We start from the raw sequence: 22,106 nt of genomic DNA on the forward strand, positions 1-22,106 counted from the left end.
TCTGATCACTGCAGCCCACCGTAACCATCGTCTCCAGCAGTGAGACTGCAGTCTGCAGCATGCCCGTGAGAGCGGGTGTCAGAAACCCATCACTTCCTGTGTGCCTCTGCTCAACTCCATTCAATCACTTACCACATTAAATCACACCAACCCCTGTTTGCAGAAGTGTTCCCCTCCTTTTCTCTTTTTCTTTTCTTAATCCCTTTTTTTTTTTTTTTTGGTTTTGTTTGCAGGGAACTGTTTTGTCACACTGAAATAGAGTTTATGTGCAGTGACAGCCTAATAAGCCAGCAACTTTAGTCGCTTATTAAAGTCAAGCATGTGTCTTTGTTTCATGTTGCTAATGATGTGGAACCGTCGAGGCCCGAGTATATTTCGTCTGGACGGTGTGGGAGCGAATGCTGAGAGCTCATTACTTGGCTCCCCATTGGAATCCTGCAGGCTTCTGCTCATTGAGGAGACTGTGGGGGCTTTGACAGAATTATTATACTGAATATTTTTAGACTCATTAACTATATCACCAAAGCAAAACATCTCTTCCTTAGATGCAAATGGCTGCAGCTACTGTGGCTTTGCTTTAGTTATTGCAGAAAAAAGGATGAAGCTTGAAAACAACTTAAGGAAAAGATTTTCATGCCTGAATGTTTGAATTTGTAACTTATATTGGGGATGTGTAAGCCTTTTTTACCACGTTTGAGCCACTCATGTCTAAGTGCCATTTAAAAATGCATATATTCAGTTTCATGTAGTAAGTCGTGCTCAATCTTTCCAATTTAGAAAGTGCCATTGAAGTACACAATAGGAGCTTTCCAAATTCCACTTTCTATTCCAGAGTGAAAAAAAATTAAACGTAATAAGCTCATGTTAAAGTAATTATGGATGCTTGAATTAAATAAGCTTTCAAAGGTAAAGGAATTCGGAGTTAAGGTTGCAAATTCTGACTTTCCCTTCACTGAAGTATTAGAACATAAGTACTGTGCAGTATGAACGATCACAGATTTCTCCAAGCCATACAATTCCTAACCACAACAGAGTGATTTAAAGATGAGGAATGAGACAAAATTTTTAGCCAAAGTCTGAATTTCCTTGCTATGGTGGGTTTAAGTTGGTTCTTAATGTTACTTTATTGTAGCTTTTTGTGATTTAATTGAGACTTAAGATGTACTTGAAGAAAAATATGAATACCTTAAAATTAATTCTTCACAGCAAAGGACAGAAAATTGCATTTATGGCTCCATTTGTTGGAAAAGTTAAGTTGGCTGTGAACTGTACATTATTTCAACTTCTATAAAACTGTATTTTGATTCTTGATGGAGACCTTTTCTATATGTTGTGTACAGGCAGACTTTCTATAAATTATGAGCCTGACTATTTGCATAGTATATGCACATTTTAAAAAGCTAGACGAGTGTTTTTTTTCCCATGGCGCATGCAAGGTTCCATTAGGATTTTATTCTCCAAAATGTTTATAGGTGAAAAAACAACTATTTTGATTCTTAGGAAGAAAGACATTGCTCTTATTTGTGGTTCATTTCCTGCTGGAGTATTCTCTGACAATGGTGACACTGTCTTTATACATCAAGAAGTTCTTCTTTTAGTGACTGCCAGGGACTCTGGAGGGAATACTTCATATCTGAAACATGTTTCCCTTTGGGATTTCACCATCAGAAAAACAGTTCTGATCAGCAGCACATTAGAATTTTTTATTTATTTATTATTATTATTATTTTCTCTGAAGCTATGAAAAGGAATAGTTAAAAATCTGACAGACAAGAAAGTTGTGCTGAATTGAAGTTCATCATTCCTCGTATAAGAACTCCATGTTCTCCCTCATGCAGTACATTCTTAATAGGTATGAAGCTGTTTGGAGTTTGCAGGGTAAGCTTTGTGAATCTCTGAAGCCTCAGAGAGGACAGACTGTGACTGCAGCCTTCATTTTAAGATTTTGCAGTTCCTTTTCAAACCAGTTTGTGACACAATGCTATTTAATGTAGATGCTGAGTAAGATTTCTAACTCCCATGCTTTGTTGTCAGTATCTAAACCTTTATATTTAAGCACCCACATAGTAGTAGCCTAATATAAATTAGAAAAAACACAGTCCTTTAAAAAGACAGAGTTATAAATATGGGTTCCAGATGAGGTGCCAGCTCTGAAAACCATGGTCACAGCTGTACCTTGAAATACTTTTCCATCAAGCAGCAGATGACTTCAAATTTGAATGTGATTACACTGTCAGGAAAATTCTCACCTGCAGAACTACTTCACAGTTGTGATTTCAGAAGTTTTGCAGTAAAAATAGCCCAAAGCCAACACACCTGTCTAGATATGTAGATGATCCAGGGGAAATAAAACAGACTTGTGCTGTAGGCATGCAAATGCAATTGTTTCATTTCCTACAGATAGAATTATAATCAGATTAGTAGTTGTAATAGTACTATAAATAGATGTTTGCTATCAGTTGTATTTATGATCTTATGATTACCCAGACTTAAAATCACTGTACAATCCCTCCATTTTTTTAATTATCTTAGCTATTTTAATATCTGTCTTTTTTCAGTGCTGGGGAGAACTACTACGGATTTTTTGTTTTGTTTCACTTTGATTGGTTCTGCAGTGAAAAAACGCTAGTCAAATGGATACCTGTGGGGGGAAGTGGACTAGGAGAGTACTTAAGTGTTATTAAGATGCAGTCTTGAGCTATGTCGTAAGTACTTATCAGATTATATAATCTTATATATGAATGATATAATTCAATTCATTTCTCTAGATTCTTAGTGGCTATATTTCAGTGAGTTCTGTATTACAGATCTTTCAATGTCCAGTGACATGCAGTTTTTCAGTTGTCACTATGAGTGACTAAAGTAGCGTGTTCCATTTTGGGCACCTCAGTACAGAAGGGACATTGAGGTGCTGGACTAGGTCCAAAAAAAGGCAGCAAGGCTGGGGGAGAGACCTCATTGCCCTCTTCCCATACCTGAAAGGTGCTTACAGCGAGAGTGGGGTTGTTCTCTTCATACTGGTGATAGGTGACAGGATGAGGGGAAATGACCTCAAGTTGCACCAGGGTAAGTTTAGGCTGGATATAAGAAAAAAACTTCTTTACTGAAAGAGTTGTTAAGCACTGGAATAGGCTCCCCAGGAAGGTGGGTGTGTCACCATCACTGGATGTGTTTAAAAACTGTTTGGATGTGGTGCTCAGGGGCATGATTTAGGGTTGTTAGTGTAGTATGGTTAGGTCATGGCTGGACTCAACAATCTTAAGGTCTTTTCCAACCTGAGTGATTCTATGATTCTATGAAGTAGCCAAATGTGGTTTTCCTAGGATGTGCACCAAATTCAAAGCTTATATGGATTTTAAGTATATGTTTAAAATATGTTTCAAATTTCTGCATTTCAGTTACCTGACCTCTATAATTTTCTGTTGTCTGGTCTCCATACAAATTAAGATCTTTGCATTTATGCTTAAATGGTTGCCTTAGGTGAGGTAGTTTTTGCACTGAATATGCATCTTTCTTCCTGATTTAAACCTATGGTGGTTTTCTTTTATGCATACTTTTCATTTAATAGAAAAGAACATATTTTATTCTCTGTGGCACTTATATTTGACCTCAGAAGGAGCCTTTATGACTTTGGAGCAAAAAATTAGTTGATGTAAGAAGTCTCCATCTGTTTTTTGTTATTTTTTCCTTAGTTTGCGGTTGGTATTTTTAAAAAATAAATTATGTTAATAGGACTCAGTTTATCGATATATTCTTTACATTCCAAACTCTAGAATTGTCTAAAGCAAATAAATAATCAGTTACTTTGTATTTAAGAACTGAAAAACGTTTGGGATGCTAGTGAATGTAGTCTTTCAGTTTTGAAATAGACATTAATTTTGTCATCTAGGATTTAGTAACTGTGTCTGCACTAAAATGGAGGTAAGCCTGCTGTGCTCCCTGTGCTCCTGCTCTCATGATCTCCTGAAGTGGGAAGCTTCATTGGTAAAATTAAAAACACAAATTAACAGTGGTAGAACATGCTCCATAGTCCTTTAGTTGCAGTGTTGAAACATTCTTCTACTGTGGAAAGAACTCACCTGTTATTTTTTTGTTTCAGGATACAGTTAAGGTATAGATTTTACTGTCTTCCAGGGAATACTAGGAATGCGAGATTAAGATGTCCTAGAATTACACTGGATATTTGTGAGGTAGAGTCTGGAAGTAAGAAGAGAAGGAGACATGACAAATGTGGGCTAATGGTGATATGGAAAAATAAAAAATGGGTGGTTTGGGGAGACACTGGAATTTTCCAATAAATCAGTCAGTCTCTGGAGAAATGGAAGAACCTTTGTCTTTTAAGGCCACTCTCCCTTCAGAGATTAAGAAAAAACTAAAGATTCCTAAATCTCGGCTGTCATTTGGTCTCAAGAAAATCTATGAAACTGACCCCCTCTTAGCTATATCTCACATGGAATATCATTATGTACTGCAGTAATGTTCTTCGGCAGAAATACTCTAGAGTATTTGTTGTTCTGTTCACAAAGTGACTCTGCCCATTGATTTGAAAGGATAGGAAAAATGCAACGAAACATAAATAAGACTGTCATAAAACATAGGGTCTTAAATTAACATTGCAAAAGCATCTGTAGGTCTGGCATTTGCTAACTTCTGAACATTTATCTTTCCTTTTTATTATCCTTTTAAGGTAATTGTGTGTGATTATAAAGGCATTAACTGGATTCCTTTTTGCATCTTTCATTTATTTGGTAATCAGGAACATAATACTGACTCTATTTGTGTAATTGTGACTGTTAAGAATCTTGGGAATCAAGATAGGTGGGACCTGCCGCCTAACTCATGGTTACCAAAGTCACTGGCTCAGGTCATTAGTGACTAAACTACTACATCATTACTATAGCTTAACCAAAGATGTAGGTTTTGTCCTGTTTATTATTGCTGTCAGCTCTTATGTATTAAGCAAAACTACTGTTTGAAGGTGTTTATACAGACTGCATTTGAAAGAAGGATTAGGAGCCTTACATTCTTGACAAATGTAGTAAAAATCAATCTGAAGCTTAAATGAAAGTAATTACTTCCGTGTTTTCATACATGCTTGAAATTCCATCTGTTCTTGAGGATTTTTCAACAGTTAGAAAAAGATGACTCCATGTTTGTAATCTTTGCTAAAAAGAAAAATGAACATATACAGAAATTTTAAGGTAGATTCCATTATATACATATATATATCTTTGGAAGTAGTGATCAACAATTTTTGTCTAATCTTTGTTTTTCAGTGCTTTCTATATTAAAAAAAAAAAAAAAAAAAAAAAAAAAAAAAAAAGCCTTCTAAATATAGTACATGTAATAAAATGCTACAGTTCTTATGGATAAATCAAATCATATTTGAGATTTGGCTTTTTCTTTTTCTGCTTCATAAAGACACGTAAGTGATCATAACAAATGAAAATCTGCCAACTATACTAATGAGATGTAGGCAGCCTGTCTGTGTGCACTCTGCAGTAGGGACTCAGGTCCTGCATCTGGAGTGAGAGCTCTGGTGGCTTACACAAGAAGCAGACAATTGAAATCTGAGGGTCCTGAGATGTTTCCCTAAATCTGGGGCACAGGTCCTGAGGCTTTGTGCCACTGGGGCCAAGAATGTCAGTGTTTTAAGGGACTGCAATTTCAAAGCAGTCAGCCTTGTCAGTGTTTATAGGCTCCCTGTTGTGGTGCTAAGGGATGAGGCTAGGATCTATCTGGGCTACAGCCTGGCCTCTTAGGATTTCCATTTTCCTTGCTGAAAAGTTAAAGTGACAGAAAGGGCCATTACAGATGCTGAGCAAACTTGACTTTAGTTGTTTCACTACCATAGTTAATTTAACTATTGTTCCTTTTGAGATTTGTCTCATAAACTGAAAATAGGATTGTCCCATTTGGGTGAGTTCACTGTTGATATTCTTCCCCTGTTCCTGGAAGGGTCTTGTGAAACTGAAGATTCAGAGTTCACAGAATCATAGAATGGGTTGAAAAGAACAATGATCATCTGGTTTCAACCCCCTGCTATGTGCAGGGTCACCAACCACCAGACCAGGCTGCCCAGAGCCACTTCCAGCCTGGCCTTGAATGCCTCCAGGGATGGGGCATCCACAGCCTCCATGGGCAACCTGTTCCAGTTTTCTGTATGAAAAACTTTCTTCTAATATCTAGGCTTTGTCTTTGCTCTGGAACAAGAGCAAAGCGGTTCTGATCTGTGATTCTGTTCTCCCAGTCAATAACAGAACAAGACCTGCATTCAGGGGCAGAGAATTTTGTAATGTGTCCTGAAGGTGAGTGAACCAAGGGACTGCCAGGTAGCACTCCTTATCTACAGATGAAAATTTAGTGGGTTGAAACTAAGAGTGACTCCCTCTAGAAAACAGAAATGCCCACAAATAATGATAAAGGAATGATAAAGTAACTGGGAAATTTTTGTATGTCAGCAAATGAAAAGTGATTTAGCTTCCACATTAAAACTCTAAGTGATAAGCAGAATAGGATTCTAATATTATATTTTTTAGAAGAGACAATACTCCTTGTCTTGTTGCCACATAAAATGCTGCTTTGTAATTTATTATGAAATATAGTAAATAATTTACACTAATGTTACAATCTAATACATCACTGCCTTTCTCTGCATGCTTTTGAGGAGGACAAATGATATCATTTATACACAGAAGTAGGAGGGTTACGCTTGTGTAAAAGTTCAGGAGTGACAACCTGAAGAACTGATAGTTAACTGATTAAATAAAGCCAAAATACTGAAATCTATGGGTGCACCAAGAAGTCTTTCCTTGGCTATAAAACAGCACCATTAAAACTGTACTCTTGCAGTTGGCCCAGTGTAAGTTAACAGTACAGTGTGTCTTTACTAGCCATCTTGTGTGTCACAGCACTTAAAATTCTCTATGGTCTTCTGAGAACTGAAAGAAGGAAATGCAATGAATCAGTGCTTTTGTAATATTTAATTTTTTCTTTTTGTTGAAGTCCTAACCTGTATCACATTCTCTGAGTCTTCATGTCACCCTTAGTATTTCCTATACAGTGAGACTTGCAGAATTAGTTACTGAGTGATTTGTCTGCTGACAGCATGTGACTCCATTGAGCCATTTCCTTCCCCTCACAATGTGCTTACTACAAAAATGTGGCTGAATCCCTAAGCCCTTCTATGGACAAAGGGTTCAGGCAAGGCCTGCCATTTTTTGTCCCAAGTATCTTAATAACTGGTCAATTCAGTGCGTAATGTGACAGATTGAAGCTACATTTCTAACTGATTGTAAACTCCACTTTGTTCCATGAACACCATTTTACTTTCTGCCTTCCCTGTAATATTAATGCATTAATACAGCATCCGTCCTGACAGAAGGTGGGCAGATGACAACAGGAGGAACAGCTGAACTAAGCCTGTTTGGATGTCGTATCTCAGATCTGAGAATGAAATAGCTCTTTGGAGGTCACACAAAGAATGCTCCCAAGAACGATTTAGGATGAATGACTGTAGTGAGAAGCTGATATGTAGGTGTGGTGGGTATGGAATCCAACTCTTTGTAAATCTCAAAAGTTGCTTGTGCTTGGTCAGCAAGAAAGAACATGCTGTCACATTATGCCATCCTCTGGGCCATGCAAGAAGGAAAATTGTTGTCTGGGCTGTTGACATAATTCAGAGCTAGAGTTATAATTCCGAGCTAGAGTCATGATAATGGACAAGATGAGTAAGCTGAAGAATTTTCCTCAAGATTTCTGAAATCTCTGGTGCTAGATAAGAAGTGTGTTCGGATTGACGAGGGATTCCAAATTCAAGTCAGTTGACAACTTAATTAAATAATTCAGTTTATCAGCCTCAGGGTACTTTTTTTATTTTATTTTACAGTGTAATGCCCACTAGCTGTATATATCTTACCTGTCTTCCTCTATTTATTGTAGCGGGATCCAGTACAGCATTCGTATTCTCTTCCTAATCCCATCCTTCCCACAGAGACTTACTGCTTAAGAATTCAAACCCTATCATTTATGAAGTGCAAGAATGTGTCTGGCTTTTTCCAAGACACTTTCACCGGGAAGCTCAATATACTGTTTGGCCATGAAGGGTACATGTAACCTGGAAAATACAACAGGGCTAAGGTCTAGCACAGTCCTCTTATTTATGCCTATTTATGGTGCCCTGTCCTGTTTTGGTTTGTGTGAGTTAAAAATAAAGTCAAGGAGTAACATGTACTAGGGACTGCTCCAAGCAGGCATCATGAATGAGACGGCACTAGCTTTATTTCCTTCAGCTCGAGTAGCTTTGCCTATGTAAGTTGAAGCACAGCTTTCACATTTATTCAGTCATTCCACACTTAATCCCCCACACTCCCAGATATGTTATTTGTGTTTTAGGACAATGAGGCTATCACACAGGGTTGAGAAATGGTAGTGGACTGCAGAGTATGAACAAAGCCAGCCCGTGCCTCTTAGCGTTACTGCTAGAGAATAGTTCCTGGCTCTGTTTATTTAACGGTATGAAGGTAGCCCCAGGGATTGAGAAACAATGTGCATCTCTAAGATGCAGTCAGCCATCAGCACTGAGGTAACATCTGGCAAAAAGTTATGCACATCTTAATTGGCCAGCTGTTCTTCTGATTGATTCATTGCCTTCCAAGAAGCATACTTACCTCTCAGTACTCATGTTGCCCCTGCAGAATATCCAGTCCTGGGCTGCCTGTGCTGTTGGGATGGTGCACTGTGCAAACCCAAGCTTGAAAAGTCTGACTTTGCACAGCTGAAGGCCATGTCATTCCTGAAATGGGTAATTGGAGGTCATGTTTCTAATACAGCTAACAGGATGCTGGTGGTGATTCAGCCAAGAGCATGTGTAACCGCTGAGGCACCTGTTGTGTGAACTAGGCTATTGCAGTGCACAGTCACATTGCACAGACTGTACCTCGAGGTGGACTAGTGATTAGTGGGTCTGACAAGATTGCTGCTAGGTGCCAAAGGCCTCAAAATACAATCCAAATAGTAATGACAGACTAGAGAGCCAGAGATCTAGGCGGTGTTGATCGATGATCACTGAATGATAAATGGTAAATTTATATGTCATCACAAAAAGTAAAATTTGTTCTTTTGAATTTAATTTTACCGCTTTGCAATAATCATGATAATAATCTGAATCGGAAGGAACAGGTTAATATAAAAGTTTACCATCATAATAATAGATGTTTATTATTCAAGAGAGTATCTGTATTCTGCTAGAACTACAACTTTAGAACTTTTTGATAATTACTCTCAGTATGTTTCAAATGTAGCAGAGAAAGCATGAATTCGCAAAGATGAAAATTACCTATTGAATTGTTTGAGAAAGTAGTGTAACATCCATATTAATCACATAGCTTATTTGTTTAATTTTTAAGATGACGAGCTCATGAAAAACATTCTTAACTCTGAATGCCTAGAGTGTACACATTTACTTTTAGAGTGATGTGTTCACAATTATGCTCCAGAAATCCTTTAGGAGGGGACAGAGGATGAGATATAGTATTTTATTGTGCATTCTGTTCTGTTCCAAGTAAGCAGTAGAAACTGTAAATGGAATGATTAGAGATTATGGCTGCTTTAACAGGAAGACATAATGGCAAGGTCAGAAACTTCCTTAGAACGATCTTGTTTACTTGGGTTTTCACACTTCAACTTGTGCTGTCTGCTGCATTTCTCTAGTGGTTTCTTATAAGTAACAAAAGTTGCGAGAATTTATGGTATCCTGTAGATGAGATCTTCGACAGGAAAAATTATTGGGGAAAAAAAAAACAAAAACACCTTTGATTCAGGGCAAAGGAAATTATCTGCATTTTTTAAAGATGTTTCCATTCATTTTTTCAGGCTTCTGGACACAAAGTAGTGTTTGATCATTAGTGGTACTAAATGGTATAGATAAAGGCACCTGGATATATTTTGCTTGTATAGCAACAGAAATCTTTGAGGAAATAATAACATCACACGTATTCTCTACCTACTCAGTATCAAACTTTAGGCTACTTTTTGAGGAACCTAACACACAAAGCACTGCTTTTGTCTTCAAACTAGTGTTAAAAATGCTTGCAGTGCATAGCCACAATGAAGCAGAATGATACCTTAATCTGACAAAAGATTACCTCGTTTCCTTAAGTTTTTCCAACAGAGGGTAAAAATCACAGTACCCATCTTATTTTTTTTCTTCTTGAGATGGCTTTTGTTTATTTTTTTCTGCTTTGACCACTACATTTTATTGTAAGACTGTGCTTTTATCAAACTTTTCTTGCATTTGTTTTTCATTGGATCTTGAAATACAGTTCTCTCTCTCTCTCTTTTTTTTTTTTTCCCCTTTATTTACTTATTTATTTATTTTTGTAATTTAACATTGCTAATCTGCTTACCAAAGCATTCACAACTGGAATAAGGTCAAAAAAACATGTGCATCTCTCCGCGTATACTTGCACATCAGCTGAGGTTTGTTTTTTTCATGAGGCTTTTACTCATTTTTAAAGTATATCCAGTCTGTTGACAAAAGAGCTTTATTTAAATGAGCTATGTAATCTTTACCAGCAGTCTGTGGAGCAGATTTGACAATAAAGAAATATCTCATTACCTAGAAGCTTTGTATGTTGTACAGGTGTATCTTGGTAGTTGAACAGTATAAAAAGATAAATATTAACTGGATTTTGCTAATAAATCTGCCATTCTTCCAGTGCCAAAATCTGTAGAGTTGTTGTAATTGCTGTTGTTTGAGTTGTAACAATGAATGGAACTGATAAGGCTTATGTCATTTACATAGAATTTAGCATTCACAGTGTTCTATTGAATTAATATGACACACACACATTGGGTCCTCTGATATAAGATTAGCATCATTTTAAAATAGAGGAAGTGTACACTTCAAAGAGACATTATTCTCTGTTTGAAATGTAGCGGTATCTTACTTAGACCTGAAAATCGTAACAGGTGATAGCAATGACTGATGGTTAATATTTCTGTTAGTTACATCTTGGTTTATTACATTTTGTAATAAATGAATGTCTTATGTTAAGAGGGATTACTGCAGAATTATTAGATAATACTACACTGAACTCAAAAGGGCAGGTTTCTGTACTACCAATGTCAGTCAAGTGTGTGTCAAAAGATTATATTCTCTGCTTTTAAACCAGAGTTGTATTTTAATAGAATTCTACTTAAGATTTTAAGTCTTCCCACTGTCTTTAGGTGAGTATGGCACTGCTAACCAGCTGTGGAAAGTAAGACTTAAATTGGTTGCGACCCTTCCCCTTCAAAAAACTAGAGTTAAATGATTTGGTTAACATGCCACGAGTTCAGCGTGACAGCCATAAAATTATGAGACATTCCTGCAGTTACAGTCAAGACCCTTGTTTGTCACAGTACACTTGTCTTTCATTGTTCCCTGCTTTTGCAGCACCAACCTGATTCATGCCCAGTACATGACTGCAGGTGTATGTAAGCTTCCAACTGTTTTTGAAAATTGGTGATGTACTGCATTTAGTGTATTCTTTTATGATGGCTCTAGTTCATTCATGTTCACATCAGCTTGATCTAGACTGAGATTTGTGTCCAGCTTCATCTTATCTCCTGTGGAGTATTACGCTGCGAGTCATTTCTCTAGCAGGAAGGGAGGGATCTTTTTTCTCCAAATGGTGTTTATTTAAATGGTGGGATCTAGTGCTCCATTTCTTGGTGATGTGATCATTGTTGTTTGCCTTGACATTTTTTAGCTTCTGGATTGCTGTGTGTGTGGCTGACATCTCAATTGTTTATTGTTAATGTTAAATGGTCTAGGTTCATAATATTTCATCAAAATATGGTATTGATGGTGGGCTGAGTCTAGTGAGACTCCTCTGCCCATCTGTTTCTCTCATCTGCCTCTGTTATGCGTATTTTTTCATTTTTGCTGCTGCTTAGTACATTTCTTCTTCATTTTATTGTCCTCAAATTGTTTTACTCCCTTGGTAAGTAGTTCTGGCTACCTACTGTGGATGCAACTTCATCTTCTGCTAAATCTTTAAATGTCTCAGTAACAGGCAGTGTAAAGAAAATAAGTTCTGTTGCTGTATTCTTGATCTGCTGTACAACAAATTGCTTTCTGGGGTTGTTAATGTATATAGTGGAGTTATTTAGTGGTAAGCATTCTCACTTGTTTGGCAAGGTTCATACACAGACTGTCTGATAAAGACTGTGAACAGTTAGAGGATCACGAATGCTTACAAGGAACAATGCCTTTAAAAATTTCAGCTGACAGAAAGGAAAAAATCTGCTTGTGATTGTTTGCAGTCATTAGTCTTCCACAGACCTATAATTATTTCCGATTATTTTTATGAAGTTTTCGTATTGTATACAAAAATATCACCCCCTTTGAGATTGCAGTCCCTTTTGCTCATTAAGTCTAATAAAAGTAATATCGAGACAATTTTTTAAAAGAAGTAGAATAATATATTTTGCCTAGTACACCTCACAGGGAAACAAACTACCTGGGCTATCCAAACAAATTCAAACCAAGGCAAACACCCACTGTGTATGTTTTTGATCAAATGTTCAATGTTGGATAGAATTAAAAGAGAATCTTCCTTTAAGACAAGTAGCATCCCGGCCTTGCCTATAATATCTAATAAATTAGATCGACTCTAATACCTACCATGTTTTATGTAATTCAGAACCTTGCCATTTCATTAGATCAGTTACCTTATTAGTGTTTATTCTAATTGTCACATTAAAGTAGTAGCTTAATTTCAATCTTATCGCAAATCAGACATGATTTAGTGAAATATCTTGATGTAACATAACAACAATTAAAAAATATATAAAAAATAAGAAGAAATAATATCATGTTTGGTATACCATCCCAACTAGAAGAGAAAGCTAGAGAAGGTAACAGCATATTTCTCAAATAGTGAAACAAAGGAATTAAAAATGAAGAATTAGCAGTAATGTCATACTCATAGCAACTCATGTGTGCCATGACTTTATAAGTCTCTATACATGATAACAATTTAAAACATAAGGAAAAGCTAACAACTATATTATAAGACCAAAAAGGGGATCCAAGGGAAAAGTTTCGCTGCCCATAGATACAGAGGGTCAGTGGCCAAACCTAGGAAATTTACTGGCTGATTTTGAAGTAGAAGTGCTCTTCATCTGAGCCACTCAGGATTTTCTGGTTTAGATTGTTCCAATAGCTATGGTTCTGAAGTTGACTTAGAAGCTTATGTTGCCCCTCCTAGGTTAGTAAGTCTACCAGTTTATGTGAAGCCTTCGTGTAACATTATTTGGTCAAGCTTTTACTTTCCAAAATAGGCACATATTTCTGATTGTGCACCATAATGTTATTTATGTTGCAATTAATGTTGTAAAATTGATAAATATTGAGTTTAGTCTCTACTATGCTAGGTATAATAAAATGTATTCAAAATAAGAAATACATTAGATGTAAGACATTTAAAATAGTAACAACAGCTTCTGCTGCAAGCAGTTAGTTGGCTCTTTGAAATGAGAAACATTAATGAAGATCTTATTGAACACTAGCCATAATAAACTGTCAGTTTCTCAATAATTATGATAGCAATTTTCAAATAGTCAAACCTCAAAACTTTGGAACACACTTTTTATTCTCTCAAGACAAAACCCTAGAGAGAAATTGAACTGCATAGCCACTTATCCCTTTCACCCTTCAGTGACAAATCTTTTGATGTGCTCCCCCAATTTCTGTTTTCCTCATAATGACACTGTATCTTGAAACTATTTCACATTTTTTAAAAAATTGGAAATTTGATAGTCCAAAGACAGTCTTCTACTTAAGTCGTTTCTCTATTTGACTGAAGCAGATTATATTATTAAAATGTCACAAGTTTGTTTTGCTCCTCTGTCATCCACATTCTTTTTCTGACTTCAGAATCTTATCAAACAACATGAGAACTGAAAATAGCTGAATTAACAACAGGCCCAAAGACAGCTGGAGATTTATTTCAAGACAAAAAATATTTCTTAATATAGAAATAAATGAGCTTTAAAAATCATCTTCAAACTGGAGAACATTCATATTTGGTTTCAGGTTTTGGCTGTGATTCAGATTGATATATTTATATATTTTTTATTGATTTCATATACCTTCATCATGCTATTTCTAATATACACTGGCATCACTCAAAGCAACAACAACAACAAAAACAACCCCAAACTATGTACAAAGATCTGTTTAAATATTTTACAGCCTCATTTACAAAGATGCAGAGTACTCACTACTTCCATAGAGTCTAATGGGACTTGTGGTAGCTCAGTATCTCTGAAAATCAGGCCATTAATTTTGAAAATGTGAGCTAATTACTCTCTAGGCTGTAATAGCTCACTTGATATTACTATAATCTACATTCTTTTGAAAAAGTGTATTTTTCACCTGGTACAGTGCATTTGATCCTAAAGACTAGTCATATCTTATCATGTAAAAGCTTCTTTATAACTGATCCAGTTATTGACCTGTGGCATTGACCTTAATGAAATGTAATATTTCTGAAAGAGTAGTATAATTTGTTGTGTTAATCCAGCTTGAAGGCCTCGTGCTAACAATAGCTATGAAATTTATTGAAATAATTGACCTGGTGAAACACAAAACCATGTATTTCCACTAAGCAGTAAACTAGGTAATTTAATCTTCCATTTTCTAAATTCCAGCTGATCTGATTATGGAGCAAATTTTGCCAAGTTTACCAAAATACATGGTCTTTCAAAAACATTTGGTGTTGGTGGATTTTCAGATAGTATTAAAATATATTTCTTCTGGCCTGACACCTGCAACACTATGATTATGAGTTGCAGATTAAGGAAAAGCTGATGCAAGTCTGAGCTTCACATTGTAACAATTAATGTTAACAAAAAGCAGTAACTACCAGGTAAGCATTACTACTTTTAAAATTGCCAATGAGAATTCTTTGCAATGATTGCAGTTCCTACTATAGGTGTTATCTTTGTTATGAATCTTTAGGAAATGCTTTTTTCCAGTAGCATCACTCTCGGCTGCGGCACTCGGAGTAATTTAGTGCTGTTAGATGCTTTCATGTCACATGGTAGGTAGATTAATAGGTAGATTAATAGGAAGTTCTATCTGGAAATTTCTTTCCTGTTATTGTTCTCCCTGAGTAGCTGATGGCTAAGTTAATTCTCTTTAGTTTTGTCATGCACTAAAGCACACATTGCCAAGCTGTGATAAGCTTTACACAGGGAAGAAAAAAAAAAAAAAAAAAAAAAAAAAAAAGCCCTTGTGTCCATCAAAGTCTTAAACGTGCATTTTAAACTTTGGCCTGACCTGATGTGCCATTCAGAAAGCTTCAAAAGATTATTTTTTTAAAAAAGAAAGGTTCAATATGTCCCGAGGCTATCGGTTTTGAGTTAAACTGGGTGAAGTAGAAATATTTTACTCATCAGCTTTGCAGTCACAGAGTTTGCTTCAGCTAGAACAAAACTGCTGAGGCATTTAGAGAAAATTAACCCCCCATCCTGGCAGCCAGATGTGACTGGTTTCTGATGAATGCACATGAGTGGGCTGAAAAGTCAAGAGACTGTGAAATTCCTGTCAGGTCCGTACAGTGCAGAATGGGCTATTGACTGCTTTCTATATTTCCCTCCATCATTCTTCTTGAACACTGCCATTAATTTCCTCTCCTACTCTGACTTGGCCTTTTTTTTCCCCCTTTTCTCTCTCCCCCTCCGCCCCCACCACCCGGTTCCAGCTGTGGGTGCTGCAGAGCAGGATGCGCCGGGCGCTGGCGGCGTACCTGAGGCTGCGCGGGCTCCACGGCCAGGCTGGGCTGGCAAGGATCCAGGCGGCCTCTCAGGAGAATGCTCAGAAAATATTAGCTGTGCAGGTAGGTGATTGCAGGGAAGTAGGAAAGATCATTCTGATCTAGATTGAAAAGCAAATGATGGGTAGTGTGATGAAGCATTAAAACCATATCCCATCAGAGTTTTATAAATTTTAGTTTTATAAATTTTTAACCTCTTTAATAAACTGGAATTGCATGAAGGATGAATTCAGTAAGTTAGCACATATACCATGCATAGTTTGGGGAAATAAAAAAAAAAAAAAATAAATAAATTAAAAAAAGGAAGATGAGATTTATTTCTTGCCAACCTTAGAAAAGATTATTATAAATACATTGGATATAAACATTTGAAACACAGAGCAGCATCAGAATTGCTGTTCAGTTGTTTTAAAAATGTTATTGCGTCCTGTTCTCTGCAAATACGATTCCCGTGGTAAACAATATTGTCATTTTCACTGTATTCATATTTAATTTCTCTAGCATGGGGCTGTTTTTCAGAAGTACTATACCTTCCCATATATATTTAAAAATAAATTAAAAAAAAAAATAAATATAAAGAAAAAAAGACAAAATCATGGGAGTTATAAGATTTAAAAATGGTTTCCAGCCCTGTATTATTTTTCATTTTATGTCTTGTTCCCCCTGTATATGTATTTACTAGGAAAAAGAACTACTTTGTAAGATATGGTTTGAATGTTCTTGCTCTTTCTGTCTTTTGCAACAGTACCTTATTCACATTTCTGTAAAGCTACTCCTTTCAATCTCTTCCCATAGTTAATGGCCATAACCAGATGGTGTTTCTGAAGGGTTTTTAAAAGACTAAACTGAGAAAAAAAAATAAATCAGACTTATTTCTTGCAAAAGAAGTTGTGTTGCTGATGCAGCTTTAGTGTGCCATGCTCTTATAAACCTCACTTTGCCATTTTTACAGGCTTTCCTGTGTGATTGTGCAAACAATATAATTACATTTTAGTATTATATAATTGCATTTTCCAGTTAATATCTGGTGCGGTAAAGTAAAACTGAACATGAATAAGTTGTAGAACTCCATTAAACTGCACCAGCATCATGGTCAATTTCCAGACTCCCACTAAGGAATAGAGAGGATTTTATTAGAAGATCCCAAATTGAGATACACATGGTACTGTTTTAAAAGATGTCAAAAATCACAGTCATGTTAAAATCAGAAATTCAATTTTAAAAAATGACAAGAAAAATACAGTCACATTTTGTACTTGAAATACTCTCATAATTGTATGCATTTGCATTTGCAGGCCAATGGACACAGGTAAGTGGAGAATTACTTTTTTTTTCATTCAGATGTCTCATGAAAAACTGGAAAAGTTCCTTTTTGATATTTGCTGTGTGATGAATTCTGTTCTCTCCTGTGTTCAGCTACTCCAGTAGTGAGTGAAGAAAAAGTGTGATCGATGTGCAGCCTATAGCTCATGAATAACAATAACAGAGACGTGGAACCCACAGGTGGCAGCTGGTCTCCTCACACATGAATATTTGCATTAGTCTAATGTTACACGGTATTTTAATAGATGTACTGTGAACCTCACATATCATTGAACATTATGTCAATAACTACTCCGTATTTTAATTAATGAATTTTGCAGAAATCCTTCACCTTTGCATAATTTTTTCCACGTATGTCATTCACGCTGGGAAGCTGTGTCTGTTAATCTTGTCTTCCTGAATAGCCCAACCAATGATAGAGGTGGACCTCTGGTAAGCTTTTAGATATAAGCCCCTGCAATGTTTGGGAGTGTTCAGAAGCAAATAGCTCAGCCTTACCAGAGACAACCTTTTGCTGAGAGCCTAGAAAGCATTCTGCTCTCTGCCCGCTTTCATTACCCATGCATCCTTGTCTGACGAGAGATCTGCTATTGTAATATTCTTGTTATGTCTTCATGCAGTTTGCCTGAAAATAACTTACTATTAAAGTAATGAACGAGGAAAAAGATACAAAATTAAAATGGAAACTAGTTCTACTATGAGCAGTTATGAATGTGTATAGAAGTGTATTTTTCCTCAGCAGCATAACATTTTTATATTTTAGTGGATTTACTTACATGTGGACCAGTGTCTTCATTGTATTTCTTTTATTCTCAGATCAATCTACCCTCTGCTAATTAAGTTCTTACCCTGATGACACTTGGCACAGTAGCAGGCACTTCCAGAAGTGTGACAGCCATTCCTCTCCCCTTCCTCTCAGCAAGACATGCACTTTGCTTGCTGCTGTTTCTTGTGTCCGTCTCACGTTAGCATGAGGCTGAAGACCTGCTGTGCTGAACAGCATGTGGCACGCAGGTGATTTTGGCTCATGGTGCTTATGTTACAGCAGCTACATTGACTAGAGCAAACAGGAGAAGGTGAATCACAAAGGAAGTGTGAATTAGAAGAGGCAGTAGATACAGTACATTGGCTGCCTAAGTGTTTTCTGATATTTAACAGAAGCCATGACCGGGGTGAAATCCAAAGAGAGACTTAAAAGTAGATAATGTAGTGAGTTTTTTTTTTTTTTTTTACCTTTCCAGTAGGTACTTTTTAACTAGCAACACTCTTGAGTTACACGGAGCAGCAGAATTCTCAGAAAATTGTAACTTAAAAGTCAAGACTGACCTCAGACTGGAAGGCACCAACTTTTTGTTGTTACTATTTATACTCTTAAGTCTACTTTTAAAAGTCTAGGCCTGCCTTCCCATAATTTCCTTTTCCAGAGTACCTGTAAGACTTCATGCTCCAGAGGGAAGAATCAAGGTCTGAATGAAACAGTGACAGTGCCTTTTAGTAAGGAGGATGTTTGTAGTAACAGGTATTGGCTGGAGTCAGCCATCAGTCTTAACGGTGCAAACAAACAAAACAGCACCTGAGGAGTTCTTGTTAGCTTGAACAGTGCAGATGCTTGCAATTAAATCTCTCTAAAATTTTCCCATTAAAACAATGGCCAGCTCCTTTTAGGGCTGGTATCTCAAATTTATTTCAGAAAGGGTTACGTGTAGTACCAGTCCTAATTTTTATCATCACCAAACTGTGGGGAGTCAATTCTTTTCAAGGGTAGATAATGGCAGGATGACGGGAATTGGTTTTAAGTTGAAGGAGGAAAGGTTTAGGTTGGATATTGGGGAAAATTCTTTACTATGTGAGTGGTGAGGTGCTGGAACAGGCTGCCCAGAGAGGCTGTGGATGCCCCATTCCTGGAGGTGTTCAGAGTCAGGTAGGATGGAGCCCTGGGCAGCCTGGTCTAGTATTACATGTGGAGGTTGGTGGTCCTGCCTGTGGCAGGAGGTTGGAGCTTGATGATCCTTGAGGTCCCTTCCAACCAACAAGATTCTATGTATCAGTACTAGAGGTTTTCCTCTAGTCATTGATCATTGACCCTGTTAGTGAAGCACACATGAAACAAAATGAGAGAGAAAATGTCCTTCACTCCAGAACATGATGACTACTTCGACAAAGGAGTTTTGCTTCATACACATCATTTCAGTAGCTATACTGGTCTGATGAGGAGTGTTCAGACTTCAAGCAAATCAAACATCATGTCCCCTGGAGCCATACTTTCTGCTTTACCACTATTATATCGCTATACCACTATTATATATTATATTAGATATAATATATCTGTGATTATATGTAGAGAGAAAGAGTGGAAGAGTCTCTCCTCACTTCCTTGGCATTCTGTACAGCTTTAGCATGGGTTTTACATGTTGCCGGTCTGCTTGGCCCCACCAGCAGCATTCCTTTGATCGGAAATGATAATCAGAACAGACCAGATTCTGGAGGTACGTCCAGATTCCGGAAAACATTCTCAGTATGTAGTAGAAAATAGCATAGCTGAGAATATGCTCCCTATGATTATGTAACATGAGACAGGACTTACTATCTGAATGTCCTAAATGTTCACAAATGTCCGTAGTTTAGATTGTACACTGTGGCATTAATAGATTATTTTTTAAAATAAAACGCTATTTAATTTTTTAATAACCTCTATTTATTTAAATCATTCAATTATATAAACATGTATTCCCAGGTTATTAATACAATCCTTGTGGCAATTTTTCTTTTTCAACATTATGTGTTTACCTTGGGTATAGGAATGGTCTACCATTTACTTAGTGCTTATAGTCTTAGAGAATATATTAATGGTGACAAAATAAATAAAAAAAATAAAATAAAATAAAATAAATAAATAAATAAAAAGGAATAAAATATTATTTCAAAGGAATAGCAAGGAATAAATAACCTGACAATTAATTTAATTTCTAGAGCAGAGATCCATGGCCAGAATGATTTATACTTTCAGTATTTTTTGGAGAGCAAAATGCAGGACTATTTCTTAGATGAGACTATTTCATCTTATGCTCTACCTTTTTCCAACCCATTTCAAGATTTCAAAATTTTTTTTCTACTCTCTGATTGCATCTTCATTCTGGGTCATGTACATATGTGCTCTGAAAAGAGACTTTGTTTCTATCGTTGTGGTCAAAAAGTTGTATAAACTCCACTCCAGATTATACAGATTCTTAATGTAAACTTGATTTTCTTAATAGCTGGAGGATAGCAGGTGTAAGATGACAGGAGCAAAGACTTTTGCTGAAAGCAGTGACAGGTCATCTTTAAATAAAAGCTGTGTGGAGATATTTTTTGTGATTGATGTTTGAAGAAATGTGACAGAGCAATGTGGGAAAAAATTCACCATTGCAGTCAGTGATTTGAATATTCTATAGTTTGCTGGAGAGCATCAGTCTCCAAAAATTGTTCTGCAATTTCTAAATATTTTCCTAATCAGGCAGTAAATAATAAAAATAATTTCTTTAGTTTAATAAAACTGAGGAAAAAAAAGAAAAGAAAAGAAAAGAAAAGAAAAGAAAAGAAAAGAAAAGAAAAGAAAAGAAAAGAAAAGAAAAGAAAAGAAAAGAAAAGAAAAGAAAAGAAAAGAAAAGAAAAGAAAAGAAAAGAAAAGAAAAGAAAAGAAAAGAAAAGAAAAGAAAAGAAAAGAAAAGAAAAGAAAAGAAAGGAAAGGAAAGGAAAGGAAAGGAAAGGAAAGGAAAGGAAAGGAAAGGAAAGGAAAGGAAAGGAAAGGAAAAGAAAAGAAAAGAAAAGAAAAGAAAAGAAAAGAAAAGAAAAGAAAAGAAAAGAAAAGAAAAGAAAAGAAAAGAAAAGAAAAGAAAAGAAAAGAAGAGAAAAGGAAAAAAAGAAAGAAAAAAAAAAAAAAAAGAAAGAAAGAAAAAAAACCCTACGGTCACAGTATTCATTCAGTCAGTGACTTTGTTTTTCCAATAACATTTTGGAGTCTCAATAACTTGGCTCTTGAGTAAGTTCAATTAGCTATCTAATTGCAAAAATGATGTATGATGGCAGATGTAGCTTTATTTAGGATTGTGACTGTACTTTAATCCTGACAGTGTTCAATTTACTTCATCCCTTTAGGTGATTTATCTTGACTATAGTTCTGTCAAAATTATTTTGGGGGATCAAAGCACTAACAGAAATGATTGTTGCTTTAAAATATCTAAATAATTTTTCCTGATGGTGGCACCACAAAGATACTTTTTTAACCTGTACAAGATTATTGGTTTAATTTGTCATAGATCTACATCTTACTCAGCCCTTCACTCTAGTGCAAAGTGTAAAAATTTTTTGATGGAAGTGGCTTTATCCATTTTGATTAAGTGGAAATTGCTACATAATCCATAACAGAAATGGTCAATCCACAGACTATCAGTTTGATTCCAGAATGCTTTCATTATTTAAATGTTTTCTTTGGTTTTACTTAAGTTCCTTGATTAACCTGAAATATTTAAAAACCTTTTGGCTAACTTATAAGCTGTTATTGTTTGTAGTAGTTGCACTGTGTTGAACAGCACTAGTTTACAGTCAAAAAGAATTTTTTGTCCACTTTGGATTGCCTTTATTTGGACTATTTTTGCAAGAATTTACCTAGAGCGGACTATTTTTTTCTAAGGCTTTGGGACTTTTTTGAATCTACCAAGTATATCCCTGTGGAGGGGAGGTTTTACCTGAGGAAATGTTTTCCTTAATCAGTCAAATTCCCATGGTTTTCATGGCTCCCTGTTCTATATTCTTACAGGAAAGAGTCAGTGCAGTTCCACTAGAGCCAGGACCAACTACAGTGTTGTGCATTTCAAGTAGAGCTTGTCCTTTTTCTTCCTGAAAACCAATCATTCTTAACTTGCTTCTTATCCGTCAGATGGTAGTCAATTTAACTATATATTTTGTTCTCTAACTTAT

At 36.1% G+C, this 22,106-nt stretch overlaps 1 protein-coding gene across 1 annotated transcript in view; it reads left to right on the forward strand.

Annotated features, from left to right (window-relative positions):
- Positions 1–22,106, forward strand: part of CCDC178 (coiled-coil domain containing 178) — a 171,395-nt gene that overhangs the window by 137,026 nt on the left and 12,263 nt on the right. Inside the window, exon 20 of the mRNA XM_072328076.1 lies at positions 15,756–15,890. Within this exon, the coding sequence (XP_072184177.1) occupies positions 15,756–15,890 (135 nt within the window). The remainder of the gene's footprint in view (positions 1–15,755; positions 15,891–22,106) is intronic.

Source organism: Excalfactoria chinensis, chromosome 2, assembly GCF_039878825.1.
Source record: "Excalfactoria chinensis isolate bCotChi1 chromosome 2, bCotChi1.hap2, whole genome shotgun sequence".
NCBI classification, from domain to species: Eukaryota; Metazoa; Chordata; class Aves; order Galliformes; family Phasianidae; genus Excalfactoria; species Excalfactoria chinensis.